The 20,790-nt window shown below is 39.7% G+C and overlaps 2 protein-coding genes across 4 annotated transcripts in view; one reads left to right on the top strand and one right to left on the bottom strand.

Moving 5' to 3' along the window:
- snd1 (staphylococcal nuclease and tudor domain containing 1) overlaps positions 1–12,152 on the bottom strand; it is a 170,756-nt gene extending 158,604 nt beyond the window's left edge. The window contains exons 1-8 of the mRNA XM_056367694.1: positions 11,912–12,152; positions 8,880–9,029; positions 7,837–7,957; positions 7,277–7,358; positions 3,144–3,304; positions 1,401–1,492; positions 666–824; positions 469–575 (exon numbers count right to left, since the gene is read on the bottom strand). Coding sequence (XP_056223669.1) covers positions 469–575; positions 666–824; positions 1,401–1,492; positions 3,144–3,304; positions 7,277–7,358; positions 7,837–7,957; positions 8,880–9,029; positions 11,912–11,986 — 947 coding nt within the window. The 5' untranslated portion in view covers positions 11,987–12,152. The remainder of the gene's footprint in view (positions 1–468; positions 576–665; positions 825–1,400; positions 1,493–3,143; positions 3,305–7,276; positions 7,359–7,836; positions 7,958–8,879; positions 9,030–11,911) is intronic.
- Positions 12,153–16,657: 4,505 nt separating this feature from the next.
- On the top strand, positions 16,658–20,676 carry pax4 (paired box 4). Of its 3 annotated transcripts, none has more exons than XM_056367928.1 (10): positions 16,658–17,053; positions 17,234–17,364; positions 17,496–17,711; positions 17,792–17,864; positions 18,086–18,226; positions 18,334–18,416; positions 18,498–18,561; positions 18,670–18,752; positions 18,942–19,071; positions 19,560–20,676. In XM_056367928.1, the coding sequence occupies exons 1-10, from the start codon at positions 17,020–17,022 to the stop codon at positions 19,868–19,870; spliced, it is 1,266 nt and encodes a 421-aa protein (XP_056223903.1). In that variant the 5' UTR covers positions 16,658–17,019; the 3' UTR covers positions 19,871–20,676. The 3 variants fall into 3 exon arrangements, with proteins under 3 accessions (XP_056223903.1, XP_056223902.1, XP_056223905.1); XM_056367927.1 differs by having other exon boundaries at positions 17,792–17,873; XM_056367930.1 differs by having other exon boundaries at positions 16,661–17,053; positions 17,792–17,873; positions 18,966–19,071; positions 19,560–20,675.
- Positions 20,677–20,790: the final 114 nt, after the last annotated feature.

The following is a 20,790-nucleotide window of genomic DNA, read 5'->3' as shown; positions in this document are numbered from 1 at the left end:
AGTCATTGCTGCAATGACTGTAGAGAGAGGATGTCACTGCAGCACAATAGAGTGAATTGATCCTCTGAAACAGTGGTGGCATAAATCTGTACATACTTGTGCATATCTAATTTCCACAATTACTTCCAATACCTCAAGAATCAGCATGCACACTCGTGATTATTTATATCTTGTATCAAAGCAGTGATTTCCAGAAAAAAAATGTAATGTAAAATTGGCTCCTACATTTTTCTGTCACCTGAGTGGACAGCTGAATTAAATAATGTACGGTGAGGCCTCCTGTCTGCAACCAACTAAAATGATTAATGATATGTTTATAGGAACCAGCAAGACTTTTTCATTAAAAGTCCTTAATCCTTTATATCTTCAAGACATGTGCACTATCCAACTACTCTAAAAGATATAGGATTACATTGAACAAAAATCAAGTTTTCTGTGGACAACTAAATCTCTGCTGCAGTTGCGCACCGTTCTGCAGCTCTGAGTTTTTCAGCTCCCTGGGTGTACACAGCCATGGACCAGTCCACACAGCGGGCAAAGCCTTCCTTCAGCAGGAGTTCTGTGATGTTTCCATTCTGAGTCAAAGGGAAACAACAATTAATTACACAGAAAACCTTGGATTTTAAGGACACTACCATGACTGGGTGTTGATTCCTGTGTCTTACCGGGTGAAGGATGGTGCCCAGTATGATCTGGTTGGGGCAGCTTTCCAGGATGATCTGAACATCTCTCTGCAGAAGACGGGATTCAGTGAAGAATTTGGCCTCTGCTGCAAATGCTTCTGGTGTCTCTGTACCATCCGCTTCCCGCTTGAATGTGGGACACTAGAGAGAAAAAAAACACAAAAACACATTACACAATAATACTCATGCCTCAATCAATGGGTATTTTGCAAGCAATGGAAAATGTGTTAAAATTTGTCCAAGAGAAGCATGCATTTTGTCTACTGCAATTCCCTGCAGTCAACTAGCAGTTCTTGGAGTTTTTTTTCTTTTGATATAATCTGCTGTGTACTACCGTTACCCTCTTTTAACTGATGTCACCTTGCTGTACATGCTATCTGTATTCTCCTTTTAAGTGTAGCAAAACACCAGACAGAAATAAACACACCAGGCACGGCGAGCAGACAAGCCTTTTAAACAACAAGACAAAGAACACCTTGCAATGGATGTAATATCTTCAAGTGGGAGATGAAAAAGATTAGTTATCTTGAGTGGTCCATTGGCAAAGCTCCGCTTGGTGAAAGAGATTGATGGAGAAATTTAGTGGAGCGGATATGACTCTGCTAGAACAAACACAGACCTAAAGAAGTGACGATGCATTCGTTTCTGCTAACTCCTTAGTGTTACGGAAGTCTCTTGCCACTGACATCTGTAAGTGCAGAGAGTGGTGGTGGTTACCTTAACTCCAGACAGCATGACAGTGACCAGGTAGTAGTCGGGGAGCAGCAAGGCACGAACAACACTGCCGTCACGCACATGCTCGATGATGGCTGGAGGGAGGAAGAACAGAATGTAGAAGTGTTTGAGGAAGGAGAGGAGACTGTGTTGAGTTATGATGAGCAAACAGAAATCAAGCTCTTGGATTAGACGTGCTTATTTGTTTATATGCATTGTGTTTCACAGTGGATTATGTAGGGGTGAGGATTGAATGATGGTGAAACCCAACGTCTGATTCTTTCATTAAAGTTGCCCAAAGGTTAGTAAGGCTAGACTAATGAATCTCTGAATTTATTTCATTTATTTTAACCTTCCTTGTCATACGTTGACATTGTCATAGCGTGAATTCTTTTTCAGCAATGCCCTGCATGATACTCACCAAATTCAAAACAATGATACCTGTCATCTGCTGAAAACAACCAGTGTTTGCTGAGCAGTGGGCTCGAAGTGTTTTGCTAAAGGATTGCTTTCTGCTACTTCTCAAAGAGGAGAATTTCATGGCCTCGTCGACAAGACTGTGTGATCCACTAAAAAGTGATGCTCTGACCAAAATCCCTTTTTATCAAACACTCACTACTGTAGGCTTCAAAGGTCGCTGTAAAAAGGTCAGCAGTTTGTGGTCATCTTGAATTAATTTTGGTTATGATGAATTTCAAGTTTTCATAGCAGAAATAGCAACAAAATGAACATAATCCAGTACTCTGCTCTTAGCCAAAATACAGCTAATACAGTACTTTTTATGCTATTGCCGTCAACACTCTAAAAAGGTCAAACTTTTTTTTGTTTGTCTTAACGTCCACCTTTCAAGCCTACAAAGGTAGTCCACAAACAGATTTTTGGTGGAGTGTCCCTTTAAGGTTTTGACAATGTTATCTGCTACATATCAAGGTCAATTCTACTAGAAAGCTTTTGAGGTATTACATTGAATTTGTCCCCAAAATCATATCACTCAACTGTTGCCTCTAACCTCTAAAGTACTTCAAAAAATTAGACAGGATGTGAGTCACCTTTCCTGAGAGGCATTTTGCGCATAAATAGTATTTTGATGATGGGTTCTCTCAGTCTATATATGCATTCTTTCTGTGTATGACTTGTGTGGATGCATAAGTCTCTCTCTCTGTGTGTGTGTGTGTGTGTGTGTGTGTGTGTGTGTGTGTGTGTGTGTGTGTGTGTGTGTGTGTGTGTGTGTGTGTGTGTGTTTGCATAAGCAGATGAGAGAGAAATTGGTATTCTAGTTTTCACAGCGACTCAGTGCACATTTAAAGCGCTTTGGCTGGATTGCTGCCTCCAATTCCGAGACAACCCTGACTGTCTCTTGTGAATGGTAAGAACAAGAAATAAAAGAAAGGGAGAAAAAAAAAAAGCCTTCCCCGGTTCATTTTCCCATTCAATTAAAGGGTAGTGAAATGAGCTGAGCCACTGTTAACAGCAGTCGCCTGGAAATGAATTGAGTGGCACATTACACCTCGGGTAGGTCAGAGATGAGAGACTGGAGGAATGAGCCGGTGAAGGGTGATATACTGTGTGCCATTACATGCCCTGAAGTGGATATTTGGAGCGAAGCCTGCAAATTTGGCTTTTACGAGAAAATAGAGGCTTATGTAATATTGTGTGTGTTTTTATATGCCATGTGTCTTTCTTTCCCAGGCCAAGCTTTTGTCTTTGCGAGTGTCTCAGTACACATGCCCCTCCCACATTCATTACCATTGATGGGTTTCTGGTGCAAGGAGTCGACGAAGTTGCGGGGATTCTCTATGGTGTATTTCATGTCACGGATGGTGTGTGTGCCGCCACCCTCACTCCACATTCCCTTCTTGGAAGACTTTGACTGGTCTTCCAATTCACAGAGTCTGGCCTGCTCTGGACTGGTCACACAAATAAAAAGGAAAGTTTAAGACACAATAAAAGGAACACCACAAAACACATTTCAAATTGTTAAAGTGGCAAAATCAATACATTGCTCTCTGTATATGTACTCAATAAAAGATAGTTGACTGACTTCCATTTGAGTTTTTTGCTGCCATTTTTTAAACTTATTGAAAAACAAAAGAAAAAAAGATGTGAACATGGAACATAATTTCCCTCTCGTTCCAAGCCGTCTCCTTTAGATACACTTGCACACAGATAGTATAATACCTTACCTGAATACCTTAAGATTAATGTACTGCATAAATAAGAAACAGAAACTATATTAAATTTATTCCACTGAATTAGTTAAGGAGCACAAAACCTGGTTTGCAACTGAAACAGCTGAGTGAAGCTGACATCGAAACTCTCACAGATGGTTCCCTTAAAAGCTTTTGAGAACGAAAATGCCGTCAGTGAGCACAGCTGCACTGATGCTGTGGTAGCTGGAGTTAAAATATTCCTCATAACTAGGTTACAAACAGCTCTGTGAAGATCAGAGGGTTTTGAGTGCCATAAAACCCCTTTGACAGCCCACTTGAAAAATAACACAGCTAGCTCAGCCTGTTAACAAGTTGCACTTAATTTCACACTAGTCAGAAAGGGACACACACCGTATCTAACAGGCAGAAAAGGTTTTGATTGTGGAGTCGCACCCCTTGTTAAGTTGAACATGTTCTAATTGCTCTTATCCAGGCTGTGTTAAAATATGGCCTAGCCAAAGCCTTGTTCCAATAGGCAAATATTAGCATTACAAGAACTACAATTACAGCAACTTGTGGCAAATGCAAGCGGTCTTTTTTATAAACTTCTGTTATGTTGGATTCATTAAAATTCTTCAAGTTACAGCAACAGTTTTAGCTCTTCGGTGCAACAAAACTGTCACTGGTTATAAACTTCAACGTGCACAAGTGCTCATTAGTGGACTGTATGAGCTTGGTAAGGCTCCAGCTTTGTTGAATTAAGTGCAGGAGAAAGTGCTGTTCCTGACAAACTGCACTGTTGTTTTAGTGGCAACCAGCTGATGACCAGATTATAAGTGCTTAAAAAATCTATTCAAGCATTTTGTGAAGAGACAATAAGCATGTTTGACAGCTCCTTCAAAAGCAACCACGCAGCTGGCTACAAACGCCACAATTAATTCCATGCTGGCTCTCTAAATTGTGCAGCCTAATGCTTTTTGAGGGCCCTTGAACAACTTTAATTATTCAGAACTTCAAATGGCCAACAGGCTTTTGTTTTTCCAAGAAGCAATGGCTGCCCAATTGATATAAAACTAGCTATGTTGACTTGTGCTTTTTAAAAATGAACAGTGCATAAACCGAATTTTTCACATCTTGCTGCCTAAAAGATATTATTCAAGTTGGCAAGACAACAAAGTGGGTCTCAATTAAAATACCACACACATAACCTTTTCTCCAGTTGTGTGCTCTTGACTGGGCTTTTGGACTCCCGCCCAAAATGGCGTCAAGTTTGCCTCTACACCGATTTAACTACGAACTTCAAATGAATCAAAACTGTTTCTTGCTTACTGTGCAACAATAGTGAAACTTTCACTAAGACGTCAATTGTGTTTAAGCTACTTAGAATTTATGTGATAAACAGGAACAGAAAGTTACAAAGATAGAGAGAAATGCTAACAATGCAATCAAGGAGAGCAGACATTGTAAAGCCACAAAAATAAATGGAAAGAGACTGACAAGCAGAGATTGGTTAAGATATAGAAATAAGTCCATGTGTGGAGGCAGATGATAGTGAACTTATCCGTGTCTCCAAATAGACTGTTTTTTTTTAGGTCAGCAACTCCTTCAAAACAAGACATTGCTTCAAATCAGAATAGATATTGAAGGGTAAGAAAGTGCAACACTGAGCAAGACTACTGGAGGAACAAGGACCAAGGGAAGAAAAAACTATTCCAATTCCCTTATATTTGAACACGCTGTAGGCTACATCTTTCATCTCCATATGGCTCCCTTGTGAAACCAAAAATACTTTAAATAGATACAAAATGTTGAACCTTAGTAAGCTGTCTTACAGCTCCCTGTTGTCTTTGTACAGTTTAAAGAGGGTGTAGGATGTCCTGTTCCCTAGTGTACTTAACCGGAAGGGTTCCACTCCTAGTGAGCAGCGAGGACCAAGCAAGCACAGTTCATCCCCCCAGACTTTACACCCCTCAGCCAGCACTCCTCTGGGGCTCCAGTTAAAAAGGAGCAATGGGGGGTTATAAAGCAGTGTGTCTCCATGTTAATATAGCTCCCCTCTCCTCTGGTGGGTGGGTGTTATATAAACCAATCAGTCAACCCTCCTGCCTGTGGTTTTCATTTCTCTAAAGGGAAGTGTAATACCGTGGAATCTGACTAATTTACAGGGTCTAACCACCTCAGTGAATGGATTAAGCATTTTTAAAGAAACTGAAACACAAGACTGAGTGGAGAAGCTTGATGAGTGCGTTTCAAAATCTGTATGGCTCAGCACCAAGGACAGCATTTTTTATGACTGATCAAGTCAAAGTGAAATTCATCTGTGTGATGTAAAGAAATCTAAATCTGCCTGACACTGACATCTGCAATGTGTAGGTAGGATACATTTAAAATTCAATCATATTTTCACTTTTAAAGTTTTTTGTGTATTTGAAAGAGTGACTGTGTGTTCTTTTTTTGCTCTAATAAACCAGCACCACACAACTGTGCCACAGGGTGACCTGGTGCAGTCCTGAACACTGGCCCGAGTCCTTAAATCCATCAGTTCGCTGACCATTTTCCCAAGTTGCAGTCAGCGTCTGAGCACATGTTTAACTGCACTGTCTGAAACCATCATCATTACCATCACCCCCATAATTATCATCATATTATAGTTAGTGTGATCAGTGTAGCCAGTCACGGGGGCAATGATATTGGAGGCTTGAGCATTGAGGGAAAAACTAAAGCCTGAAGTCCTCGCTGAGTAATGGACATCCCCTTTGGCCAAACGATGCCCGCTTACACTTAAAGCATCATTTACATTAGTGGTTGTTCTGGGCCATTGCACAGAATGCTTGAAATGGGTCATTAGTGGCAAAATATTCACATCATCTCTGTTCATGTTGGAAGATACAAATGTAGCAGCATGAGTCAAATTGCTTGTAATGTGTGTAATGTGCAAATACTGCCACTGGGGGGGATATACAGTACTTTGTCATATAGCACTGGATGTGCAAGTGTATTTAGGGGATTGCTGCTTGGGGCAATGTGGCAGTAAAGGACTACAGAGGTACACTGATGTAGCAGCAGGGTAATACTGCCACCATCTGGGACACCATGACTTTATCTGAATTCTCCACAGTCTACCAGTTGACGACTTATGTATATCGCGCCACAGATTCACCAGTGTTGAAGCAGAAGATTAGATCATGTTGCCAACAGTGATTTCCTCCTCATTCTGTGAAACTAATTATAGGGTTGCAAACAAAAACCAGCTCTGACGTCCAAATTTACTTTAACCACATTGAGTGAGCTAACAGTTTTGGAGGGAAAGCATTTCATATCAGTGTCTTGCATAATAACACACCCCGAGGTCAGTCATGCCAACATATCAGATTAAAGCATCATAATAAACATTATACATAGTAGAGAATCTGACATAACAACAAGAGATCCCCAAGAGACATATAGTGCAATCATATATTGCTTGGGATATTGGATTAAAATATATACTGGTTTACTTTTTGAGTCATCTCACCAAAAAGCAGATAGATAGGCAGAATGAAAACCTTAGTTACTTCCACATAAGTAGCAGTTTTATGATAACCACTAAATGTCCTAATACTAAGTGTTAGATGCCTGACAACATTGTGTTAAGCATTTCGAACTGTACAGGTGTAATGCCATTCAAAGGATTCATGTCAACAAACAAATAGTGGTAGAGTGCAGGTAGCATGGAAGAAAACATCTTACTTGTTCCCTCTGATTCCTTCCCTGCGGACTGTGGCGAGGCCCTCGTTTACCAGAGACTCAGCAATGTTCTCACCTGTTGTGTCTAAAATGAGAGGAGAGAAAAAAACTTTTCAGAAGAAATAGAACACTTTTTAGAACAGTATGGTTACAATTATACAGCAATTAGTTCAGGTCAGGTAATTTTACTTGCAGCTAATAAGCTAGTACAGTACTGTGCGGCTTAAAACTATTAAAAAAATAGGGTATTTAACACAAATTCTAATGTTATGTTAGCACAGAATATAATATTATATTATATTATTATTATTATTATTATTATTATATAGTATTTCAATAGCACCCGCAAAACCCATAATTCTGGGGAGGCCCACTGAGTTGCCCTTAATAACAGTTACATAACTGTGTAACATATGATTTCCACATTACAAGTGGGTTCAGTACATATACATACTACTGAAAAATATAGGGCGAAGGAACATTTATGGAATGTTTATTTTTCCCAATCCATGATGTAGGTGGACATTGTTCAGGGGTAGTGTTGGATGTGACATCACACTCACCTTTCCCCAGGTAGACCATGCCGTACTCCCTGCCCAGTGCAGTCTTGATTTCCACAGTGAAGCACACTTCTTTGCCGATTAGCTTCTTGCGCAGGAACTCTCTGGCTTGAAAGGCCCATGGCTGCAATTCAGACAGGAATATGAATGTATATCTCCATATGGTGATCCTGACAAAAGTTAATCACAACTAATTAAAGTTCCCTTTGATTCAACAGTAGCAGCCGAATAAAACAACTAGCAGAGACATACTGCTGCAGTGACAAACAGAATCCGTCATTTAAATAAAATGTGCATTTTATTATTTTCTGACAAAAAAAAAAAAAAAAAAAAAAAAAAACAGTTGCTGGCCCTCACTTCAGGTTAAGTTTCCTTTTGCCCTCCGACAGCCACAGCCCACTTAAACTAATTGAAAATAGGACCCACTACATGCAATAATTAGCAGCGTGATGATCACGTAAGCAAAACTGTAGTAAACATGTTTTTCAATATGATATGATCTTGGTCAAAGCAAACTATTTCTGTCAGCCTGATATCAATTGATTTTTCTGTTTTTTATCGGATAAATAGAATAAAGGCATGACCATCTGTTGAGGCCTAATTGGAAAAATGTATAAAAAAAAATAAACAGCAGACACTCACATCTTGCAGATAATCAATTTTTTATAAAAAAAAAAAAAAAAAAAAGGGCAGACAGTGGTAACATCTAGCTGCCATGAACAAACTGATGGACTTCAAGTTTTCAAAGGCATGATAAGAAAACATCAAATTACACCAGTGGTATCTTAAAGCCTCGAGTTCAACTGAGCATTGACATGTTTATGTCTAGGCTACATCATTATTTATACGAACAGGCATGGTCCGAATACCAATTCATACATAATTATGGTACAACTATTTAATCAGACAGAAGATAGCAAAGTCATATGACAAAAATTCCAAAGCAACATCTTCTCCACATAGTCAAAACAAAGATGCACACAGCAGCTTGTTTTACCTTTGCCAAACACAAAAATATAAACAAACACAAACACAAAGGGACTCACCTCGTCCGGGGTGTCCTTGGTGTCGGGCTGGCCCTGAGCAGCTCGGCGGGCCATGGCTCCAGCTCGGATATTACTGAGATTGATCTGACGCTCCGGGGGTGGGCCACCTCGAGGCTGGCCCCGAACAATGATGGCACAGCCCGACAAGACCTGGAGAGATGACAATAAAGACTGTCAATTGCAGAAGATACAGTCAACAGTAATAGTACTGGCTATTGTTTCATTCAGCAAATACAGGTTTTATCTTTAAACTCCCTCTCTTCTTGCTTCTTAAAATCTATTCATCACAAAAAGGATTATGGAATTGATGGGTTAGAAAGACCAGTAATAAATACCAGACCACAACAACTGAGTCACCTGTGTTGAAGGAAGATATCAATGGTAGCTTTTAGTTTATAATTTACTCTCAGACAATACATATGCTCTGATAAATTCAGCAAACCCCTATATTTGCATGAAATTGCAGCAAGTGTCAGTCTGATAAGCACTATCAGATGGTTATGCTGGATTAATTTGAAATTGGTGTGACATAAACAAGTACATCAGGTAAGCAAATAAAGAAATCATCAATTTAAGCAGTGAATTACATCTGAGCTTGTGTGTTCAGCCTGCTGGGTGGATGCTAATCAGTTGCCAATTGAAAAAAATCAAAGTAACTTTAAATGAGCAAAGTCTTTAAAGACGTAACAGGAGCCTGCACAACTATTATAGCTGTAGAGCTAGAAAGCAACTTCACACTACATGTTGCCATGGTGACAGTATGTCATTCAAACGCAAGGTGAGATCACACCATCTGATAACGTAGCTAAATACTGAAAAAGATAACCTACTCTTGGGTTTGACAACCATGGCATTTACACGAATCTGAGCAAACACCTTTTATCTGCGGACTCTCCAGGGTGTCAGCAGGGAGAATCACTGGGGGCTGTTGATCTAAGATGTGGGCAAGATAAACTCCTCCATCAAATCACCACTGTTCCCTACTAACTGACTCAGTCTCTCCAAGTATAGGCTAAGCACAAGGGTTGCTGTAATTTTTACACATCAACCAGCCATTGAAAAAAAAAAAAGGAGGCAAAGAGGCACTACCCCCTTTCTCTGTTTACAAAACGGCCAAGTTCCACTTGGAAAGTACTACATGGCTTTGCTTGACTCCATGATAACCTTTCTCAAGGCACAGAGCTGACTGTATTAGATGAAGGTTCTACTACATTACTAAATTATGTATACTGTTTGCCTAGTAAATAAAGGCAAAGTTAATAGAAACCTAGAAGAGTTCATTTGAAATGTATTTCTTATTTCTTAAAATCATATTAATCCAACTACTCTGACTGCGGTGCACTATAAAGATGCTATAATAATCTCTTCAAAAAACCCTCAATTCCTTTGGTAATAAACCCACAAGCGTATAACCTACTCACACATGTCCTTCTCCAGGGAGGATACCAATAGCTACCTGTTTACAGTGGTTGAACAGTTTTAAAAACAGCCCTTCTTCAAATGCCTGGAGACAGGTGTAATTATGTGCTCAGTATGCTCTCTGTGATTAAGTACATGCTGTAAATATACAGGTACATGCTGATGAGGAACATGAGTGACATGCACCTTTTTAAAATAATCCCAACATCTAAAACAATTTAACATACACCACAAGATAACTGAAATTATATGTTTGTTATAGTGAGTTGAACCAGGAATAATATATACATACATGTTAATCCCATGATTATCTAATCAATTCCCAGCTAATTCAGTCTCTAGAAAACAAACAAAGGTTTGAAAATTGATATTGTGGTAAAGAACCTGCCATCTCAAATCCTAAAATATACCTGGAAATTATGAAAGAAGTTTCCCTGAAACAACTATCCATCCCTTGAGCAAGGTAACATTACTTTTCCATGAGTTTCATGGTGGCAGATTAAACACTGTCGATTTACTGGACACCTTCCATAGGTCAAACAACATTACTATGCAAAGGCATACAATGAAAAAATCAGTTAACTTTATTTGGGTGAGTAAAGGTTAACTTGCCTTTAGATCAAAGTGCCTGGCCAGAATGAAGGGTGAAGTAATATATGGATGAACAGACACTATACACTACCAAGATGAATGGGAGATTATAGGGGGAAAGAAAGCTGTAGCTACGTGTCAGTTTCCCGTGGTCGGTTTTACCCAGCACAGTGAGGAAATGCTCCGTCTGTGACTATAACGGTTGAGACACATCATCCAGCTCGACCACTACAGAGCGAAATCCTATATTTACTAATGTGAATAACCGGTGCTTTAAACCGCTGAAATAAAACACAATGACACTTAAACTCTTGAGAGGGACACAAATGAAACGACGTTAGCTTTTACGCAAGTTGGCTAAGTACTCATTTAAATGTGGTCAATAAGATGAATGAATTCACTTTGTTTTAAACGCTCTCGACTCCGTGTTTTAGCTGCCCCACAGACCACGAACTTTGTTCATATAAGTTCAAACTTACTGGACAGTAAACGCTGGCTAGCTAACAGCTAACAGCCGTTAGCTGGGAAACTAAACATCTGTTAACCTTACAGCTAACAAGTTACAAAAAGGCATTAGTGTCCAGCCAGCTTGAATATTTGTAAATGTAAATATATTTTGTCTCGTCACAATGGACTTTTGACAGTTTGATGTCTGTCAATACACTTTAGACTTCCTGTGAAATAGTTTAAGTTACTTATAGCTACCTACCAAGATAGCAAACATGTGCTAATGTCAGTTGGCTTCAGCTCATTAGCAGGCTAGCAAAGTTAGTAGCAAACCAGCTAACTAATGTTAGCTGTAATGCTGCCGCAGCCAGGTGAGTTACTGACAGTTGTTATGAATATAATGCCAGCACTTACATTCTACAGATAACTGTATTCATGTCGTCAAATAAGTTCAATTTAAGTTGTGTGCCAACCGAGTTAGATTAGCCATCATTGGCCCTCAGCTCTCTAAGCTAACTAGCTATATCCCTAGACTCACCGAGTCAGCTCACATATTCATATGTTAGGATTCCTACCATTTTCACAATTCCTCTTTGCAGAGGAGCAGTCGGAGTAGGGGCAGTCTGAGTTGGTGCCGAAACGGATGCCATGTCCACTGGTTTGAGATATATCGCCGTAAAGGGGTGACCAGGTAAGGGAGCTGGGACTCTGAAGTGAGTGCCTGTTCTACTGAAAGCCAAGAGAAAAAGGCTGACCACCGATCAACACACACGTTATACCGGAAACACACTTTGCCATGCATACACACACGTCAAAATCTTTCCGGGTTCGAGGAGCAGAATGAATGGAAGCGAATGGAGCCTCTTCTCGACCGCGTAGGCAAATTGAAATAAAGTCTTCCGGAGCGAGAGGTGCGACACGTCAGCATAGTGTTAACCCCTAATGCTGCCTTCAAGGTGTGTCGGAAAATATTCTTTCAATAAGCACCTCACACGACGGAGGCGCATTGCATTCACAAAAGAAAAAAAAATTGGACAAAGTAATTATGAATTACGGCCTCAGAACTTGCCCGAGAATCAATGGTTTAAAGATTTCTTTAGTATTAAAGCTATTACGTGATAGAAAAAAAAAAAAAAAAAATATATATATATATATATATCTATATATATATATATATTTTGTTGAAAAAAAAACCATTATATTATATTATATCATATTATAAGTGATAAAGTAAAGGCCTAAATATTGTAACAGTTGCCATAAAAAAATAAAATGTTGTTCAGGGTTTTGAGAGCACAATATAGCCTACGTGTCAACAATCTAAAATCAAAAATTTTGCACTTTGGTATTTCACTTTAATATACATTGTAGCTATTTATTAGTTGGCAGCTGTACTCAATTTTTACCTCTGCCATGAAGGTTGTTTTCAAGGTTGTATTTCTTCAGTGTTCTATATAACAAAACAACACATTCATGAAATATATAGACTACGTTACTGCATGGCTACATTCCATTTTTGTGAACCTGCTCCATGGTTCTGGTAATGTCTATGCTCTGTGACCGGGGTGATCTTGCATCAGATGAAAAAAACATATATTTTGCCTGTTCTGTTTAGTTGGACATGGCAGCTCCCAGACATGATTGTGAGTAACCATGTGAGTGGGAAGCAGGGCATTGGACTTCTTGAAAAGGACATTCATGCTCGGGGGACTTACTCCAAATATTTGGAAGCCAAATACCTTGTTATGTTTTTATATATCATGACTTTTAATGCTCAGGCATTAATTCCCACAAGGAGTAACTTGTAATGACTGCTATGAACTGTGTGTGAGAGAGAGAGACAGAGATAGACAGACGGCTAGAATAGACAGAGAGGGATAGAGGCTGGATACCCACTATCAAAGGAAACAAAAAAATGTACACATTGTTAGATGAACAATATTTCAAAGACTCCAGAAAACTTTCTTCTTAAATTTGTCCATGTGATACGAGCGTTTGATTTCAAACAATCCCCTTTCTCAACTCAATCACCTCTATGTCTATGTGCATGTATACACACTGCACATTGTAGAGGCTAATATGTACATATGTGAATTGAAGGGTGGAAATTATGACTTTGCACAAGTATTTGTGACTCTGTTTGTATGTTTGGATGTCCAGGCCAGTTAGTCAGTGGTTGTTAGGGGAATTTTAACCGCTTGTCAACAACTACAAATTATCCAGCTAATATATTTTGATATTAATGCAACCTATTTATGTACCATATTAATCTTGGATAATTCAAGCAAGCTGCCAATTGCCAGAACATCTCCCATTTTTGTTAGTTCCAATGAAAATGAGTTGGCTGGAAACTTCTAACTCACTCACTTCAGCAGCTTCAGGAGAGAGGTTGGCATCATGCTGTCACCTGCAGGGAAAAAGAAAGAAAGAAAAGATGGTGATTTACATGATACATTATGGATGAGCAATCAGATCAGTATCATGCTGAATAAATTAATGACAAAATGATGCAGTATCTGGCAAAAAAAAAGTGAAGGCACTCATCATCTACATTTTTATGAAAATAAAAAGAGCAAAATAGGAAGAGCTGTAATCACAATGCAAAATTAACATGAAAGATAATCATGCATGAACAGGAGCCAAAACACATGCATCCTAACCTAACACTGACCATAGGTACGTTGTATTAAAATTGCCCACTGTGTGCCTCTTCTGGTAAATCTGTAACTGTCATAGGCTGCGCGGTTCCTGTCTTCCTGAACAGCAGGGGAAGATTAACTTGGGGAATTGCTATAAAATCTTTGATGTACATTCGGGGATTAATGTATACAACCTTACACACTCTTTGGCTAATGTGCATCATAGGGACACCACTGTAGGTTTCTGACATAAAAAACTGACATAAGCTATATCATATAGGCCTGCAGAAGGTCACGTTATTATAGCGTGCTGCGCAAAGTTTTGGGGAAAAAAAGCTACATTTGTCATTAACTAAAGATACTCGGGAGAGCAGGAATATCGCTGCTTGTTTGGCGTTTGATGTCATTTAGCCAGCTTGACATCATTTTTATGCGTGTCTGAGTATCAGTGCACAGTATTCATTTAAAACCTATTACAAGTATGAAAAGCAGAATGAAGTGGAATGATCTCAGTCTGTGGACATACAGGAAAATATGGCGAATAACGAGAATTTGAGACATTGTTTACAAATTACCCATTAAAAAAGGGTTTTGTCCTTCAACGAGCTGGTGTCGTTAGTTCCAGACAATGGTGGACGATTTTGTGGTGATGAATATTAACTGTTGTAATCATGATTATCCAAGTTTGAATCTTTAAATGAAAAGGTGGAAACTAAGATTAAGGCCACATCCTTGAACGTCTTACTGTAAAACATTTAAGACACAGTTAAAATTAAATGGCAGGTTAAGACAGCCGGTTTTTGTGGTGTAGCTTGGAAAGAAAAGAAAAGAGAAAATGGAAAGAAAAGAGGTCTGTTTACAATAAAAGACTAAAACACTCGTCTGCGTTAAAAGAATAGTCAAGAACATTGACTGAAGTAAAAATCAAAAACATGGACATTACACGAAACTCTTTGCTGTCTCAGAACAGGAAGGAGAACATTGCCAGACAAGCGAGCATGGATGCAAGTCCCGTTGCGCACACGGCACTTCGGTGCGCTTTGGAGAGGTTTTGGTTACCTTTTTACGCGGCTGAATTATTCACATTTTCCAACACTTCAGGACACAGCAAAGGGCAGATATATGTGTTTTATACACAAGACAAACACGTAGGACGTCAAATCTCAATGTTCACTCGTTCTGTGGGATGATTTAAGCGCTTAAACTCCCGCCCCTTCCTTTGGCGAGCCCAGATTTAGATTTACGCACCACGAATATGTGGTGCTGTCGTAACAACACAGCCTAAGTACTTTAATCAACCTCGTTTGGCACACACTGTACGTGCAATAAAGTACTATAAATCAATGACCACATCAGCTCCCCGGTAATAAATAAAAAGGCTTGCCTTATTTGTCCTTTGTCTCGGTTGGCAAGGAGATGATGGTGTCCAAAAATGGCCGTCCTCTATCTAACCTGGCTGATTGTACACAGAGAGTATTATTGTCCTCTAACTCATGGTTAATGTATAATTTCGGCCATATGGCATTTTAAAATGTGAGCCTTTATTTCGGTGGCACTTCGATCTGTGTGGACCCAACTAATGATATTCAATTAGTCATTAAACAGACCAAAAGACGAGCCTTGTGTGGGTTTTTCACATAGGCTAATATTTGCTCGTCAAATATTTCCCTTTGAAACGTTTACAACGCATTTTTATCTGCTGGCTGCCCAAGGAACATCTGTGAGGGTTATTTTAGCCTCCCTCTTATGGATAAACGAGGTCCCCCAATTGGCCCTTTCCTTGCACCCATATATGAGTCTATTTGTTCACGTTTTGAGAGAAAATGTAATAAAGAGAGACTGCGTGATGGATTTATGATTTATCAAAAGCACTTTACCATATGGCAGTCGTCATTGGAGCAGATTTCCAAATGTTTGTTTTATGAAAGGAGACCAGAGATCCTTTTAATCCGAGCCACTTCACCTGGGAAAGGATGCTCAAGTCACGTGACCACAAGGCCCCCCTAAAGGATGGGAAACATGCTAGTGTTGACTATTTAGGTTCTTTGAAAGATGGAATTTCCACCTTCATTATAACATGATAACATGCACAGAGGCAGAAAATTTAAGGGCTGGACAGTGCTGCACTGAGGAAGAGAGTTTGTCTGATTGGGCCTGTGGCCGCTGCGCAAAAGGAGAGCAGTCTGAATTCCCCAGCTTCAATATTACGGTTGACTTGCTGATTACAGCAATACACAGACACGTTGAATCAAAAACACAGAAAGTGTAAGAATTCAGAAGTGGAGATATTTGTTTATGGCACTGAGTGAAGTGCCACAGCCAAGAAATCTGGTGAAATGTGGTCAGGTGCTGTCGATTCAATTTTCTGGTACAGCGATATGTAATATGTCACCAAGACAAGACACTGCAAAGACGATTATGTCATTTCTTGTTAAGTGATATCTTATTGTATATGGCTTCTTCCAAACAAATGCAACTCAGAGAGAACACGTTTTCTGACCCATATTTTATTATTTACATTTTATTGGATTTGTAAATGTTTGATGTGCATTATAACGAGACCCAGCTCATTGTTGGACTTATACTCGGGCTACTTGCTGAAGGAATCTATCTGAATCATGAATTTCCATGACTCAGTCGATACCTCTGCATGTTGCTTAAACCAAAAATACTGGACACTTGTTTTTAAAAAAAAATTCCCCAAACATATTTGAAATAACACAAGTACATTTTTAAAAACATTTTTGTCAGCAGAGACCTGCTCATCTGAATCCCATTTTAACTTTATAATGCTCCCATTCACTTCCAGGCAATGTTGACATTTCTGGTAACAGGCCACCACGTCATGTTGAGGTCTGCAGGCCTATAAATTTCTGCTGAAGGGCGTGATCCATCGCAGTGTCATTCACCAGAGATACCTGGACAATTCTCCCACAAGTTGTTATATTTTTCTGTTTTTCTCTGTTTTCTTTTTCCTGGGGACATCATCACTTGACGACTTTAGTTTTTGGAACTTTTATCATCAAGTCTGGGAGCCAGCGGGGATGTGCGGAACAAACACTGATCTGCAAAGTAAAGGTTAATTTTTACGATTCTATTGCGCACTTTAAGGCTGTTATTAGAGTTTTAAAAGCACGTGCAGAGACTTTGATGTGCAGTAAGGACAGATTAGACAGTAAATGTAATTTTAGAAGTCAATCTCTATCGTTAGTAAGCAATTTAAAGAGACATTTAAACAATAGAATGTGTTATGATAAGGTGGAGGACGTGTCAACCAGCTAGGAGGGATGTTTCTCAACGGCAGACCTCTCCCAGAGTCCAAGAGGAGGAAAATGATAGAACTGGCCTCGGAGGGAGTCCGTCCAAGCCAAATATCCAGGATACTTCGGGTACGCAGAGCTGCACAAATAACCACATTTAGGCTTTTTGGAGAAAGAAATTGTCCAACGCGTCTTGCTGCACCGCGAGGTCAGTTTCAGTGACTAAAACCATCAGTGCGTCAAACCACTGCGTCTTTCAGGTGTCCAACGGGTGCGTCAGTAAGATCCTGAGCCGTTACCGCAGCACAGGACTCCTCGAGCCCAAGACCATCGGAGGGAGCCGACCTCGACTCCTCACCCCCGGTGTCATCTCCACTATAATCCAGTGCAAGAGGGAAAACCCAACTATTTTCGCTTGGGAAATTCGAAAGCGTCTGGCAGCAGCACGAATGTGCAAGGTCTCGAAAGTGCCCAGCGTAAGTGAGACTTTAACTCACTAGTTTTAATGTAACTGATAATTTTCCAGTATTTGATGATATTTAATGTGTTCTACAAGGTGTCATCTATAAATCGGATTTTAAGAAAGATCCACTTGGACCACGGACCCATGTGCATGGAGATCAACAGAGGTGAGCAGGGTGAGTCACCTGACAAGGTCACTGGAAATCTACTGACGATAACGGAAAGAATGGAGGGGAACTGATGACTCTTAACAGGAAAAAATTAATAGTATAAAAGGACAAAATGCATCATTTCCCAAATAATCTAATTTGATTCATCTTGGTTTAATATACTGATGTAATGTGTATGTGTGTGTGTGTGTGTGTGTGTGTGTGTGTTTCATGTGCAGGTCTTGATTCTTTGATTCAAGAAGATGGGAATCAGAGAGCGATGTTTGAGACAGTGAGCAGTAATGACCAGAAACCTAAAGGTGTCCAGCAGCGAAACCGCACCACCTTCTCCCCAGAGCAGAGCAGAGCACTTGAGCAAGGTGAAGCCAAATATTTAGAACCGTATGCATGTGCCAAACTAACACAGTACTGCATTTTTCCCACTCAGAAAAGCTGTTAAATATAATGCTTCTATCTCCCGAATCAGAATTCTCTCACAGCCAGTATGCAGACATGTACATGAGAGAGAAACTGTCCGCCAAGATCAAACTTCCTGAAGACACCATCAAGGTAGAGTCATGATTTTCATCATCTAAATGTTCATACAAAATCACAGTTTCTACTCTTGACATGACTGTGCGTCTTTCAAAGGTCTGGTTTTCAAACAGACGGGCTAAATGGAGGAGGGAAACCAAACAGAGGAGTAGCGCGCAGAGTGAGTGTGTGCATGGAAAGGCCTTTGTGTGATGCTATCACTCAGCTGTAACAAAATGGATTGAACTGAATTGTAAGTGATTTGACAAAATGTTTTTGTCCTTCACAGCTGCAGACCTTCAAAGGCAAAGACATCATGTTCCGACAGTGTGTGTGAATCCAGCAGTGACACACAGCTCCACATCGCACCAGGTACAGTGTGAATTAACACTTTTTTTTTAAATCAAAAACTTTGTGTTGCCTATGTGTTCATGAATATTTAATGTTTAAACTTAAAATCTGAAACCAAGAATTTGTTGTTTTTTAAAAAAAAATGTAATATGGTTTAACTAATATGACTAATATGATTTTTTTTAATGAGATACTGTATCGTCACATTAGGATTATGTTTGTGTTGATTTGAAGGCAACAGCTGTGCCAAGATTCTACTGTCAAAACCCAGAGGCCTCCTCCTCATACAACACAGTTGCCAGGAAATTGCACAATGGCTTCATTTTCCCAACAGAGACAGGTAAAACCACATATCATATCATTGTGTTTAATTTTCTCTATAGTATTTGATTGTCTGGATTCATCATGAGGGAAATAATGTTTTCATAAAATAGTGACATAGGTGTTAAAGGTGTAAGAATAAGTGTAACTGTAATAGTTAGCTAGCTATAGTGGGAGTAGCCATAGAAGTGTCATTCCCAGTGACACCTGGGCTTCCATATCTTTTTTTTTGTCATTGCTGTACTAAATCTGCCTTGTTATTACTGTATATAATTTCTCTGCTCCAGTTTAATTTAATAGGGCAAATATTTCTTCTCTGAACGTGATTATTCATGTGATCACTTGAGAGCTGCTATTAAATGTTGTTCCTGCATTTGGCTGTAATAGGAGCAATTCACTTGATAAATGTGTTTTTTGAATAAAACTTTGGGGTGTCATTCTTTTAAGTTTGAGGAAGTAAACAAATTTCACTTCTAACTAATCTCATTCCTTCCATCTGATGTACAGGTATCAGAAACTCTGAACGTCTGACATCCATCTCAGTGCCACCCTCATTCCTCCATCAGTCAAATAACACAGTGACCCAGAACATAGACAAGACTCCACTGGCTCTCCACACAGATAGATTCACCCTCCCGTTGGTTCACCATCCTTCAGACACAAGGACACCGCTCCCTCTAACAACGGAGACAATAAGAGCAGAGTGCCCCGTGACTCACTGCTGGAACCAGCAGGGGGTTTCTTTTACTTGGAGCCAGTTTCAAACAGATGAGAGGTTTCTGTTTGCCCAGCAGCCCTGGGATGTGAGTCCACACTAGCACCTGGACTAATTGTGACCATGTCTCTGAGTATGTTTAATGTTCTTTTGATCACTGAAATCTTTTTGTTCGGGTGCCGCTCATTGTCTGGGCTGGAGGGACAGATCCTGGCCAGCAGAGGGCGACAAAGGACTGAACTTACAACCTTGTCCCTGACACTTTTTTTTACATAAACTGCAGCTTCATTTATCACTTTTCTGTGAATCTGTTCTCTTGAAATGCCAGTAATAAGGAATAAGGAGTTAGAGAAGGTCATATCTTAAGTTTATTCAAAGTCTTTCATTGGTTCCATCAGACAACGTGGTGGGTTTTAAATCCACTGAGCTGACTTGTAAAGAAGACAAAGTTGATGCAGCTCTATAAGACATGAAGTGCTGAACAAAGCTGGACAGATAGGATGGTAATAAATATTTTTACTGATGTGAATTTCCAGAAAGTAAGGTGTTATGTGCCAAGGTGTGATGAAGCCAATAAACACAAGTTCTGCTTGAGAGAGTGTAGATTTTAGAGGGTACATTTAATGCTGATGGATAATGTTATAGATGCTCTACAGTATATCTGGTCAGTGATGTACTGTGATTGTAACATAAATCATAGCTCCATGGATCATTTAAGGTGACTGCTATAATAATATATGGATGTTATCTCTTTTATAGTCTTGGGCTTGCTGTGTGTTTGAATGCAGAAGGCGGTTCAGGGGCCCCTCCAAGACTTCTTTCCAGGGATGGCCAGTGGGAAAATCTATAAAAGTATAGCTTCAAAAAGTCTAAACATGATCTGATATCTGCTCCGCTCGGTATCAGTTTTTATGACTGCAACAGGGCAGAGGCATTGAATTCCTTCATATCCCTTTACTGCAGCGAGGAGACAGTAAGACTCTTGAGTTTCTCAATAACTGGTCAGCGGGGGAAAGGTTGGGA

The sequence above is a fragment of the Seriola aureovittata genome, chromosome 22 (assembly GCF_021018895.1).
Source record: "Seriola aureovittata isolate HTS-2021-v1 ecotype China chromosome 22, ASM2101889v1, whole genome shotgun sequence".
Lineage (NCBI taxonomy): Eukaryota > Metazoa > Chordata > Actinopteri > Carangiformes > Carangidae > Seriola > Seriola aureovittata.
Note: the sequence above shows the minus strand (reverse complement) of the source record. Positions and strands in the feature narration are given on the sequence as shown.

Coding starts and splice junctions, on each gene's coding strand:
- pax4 (XM_056367927.1), top strand. CDS start 17,020: ATGTGCGGAACAAACACTGATCTGCAAAGTAAAG. Junction 18,227..18,333: donor GAGCAGAGCACTTGAGCAAG/GTGAAGCCAAAT, acceptor CTCCCGAATCAG/AATTCTCTCACAGCCAGTAT. Junction 18,753..18,941: donor ACAGCTCCACATCGCACCAG/GTACAGTGTGAA, acceptor TCGTCACATTAG/GATTATGTTTGTGTTGATTT.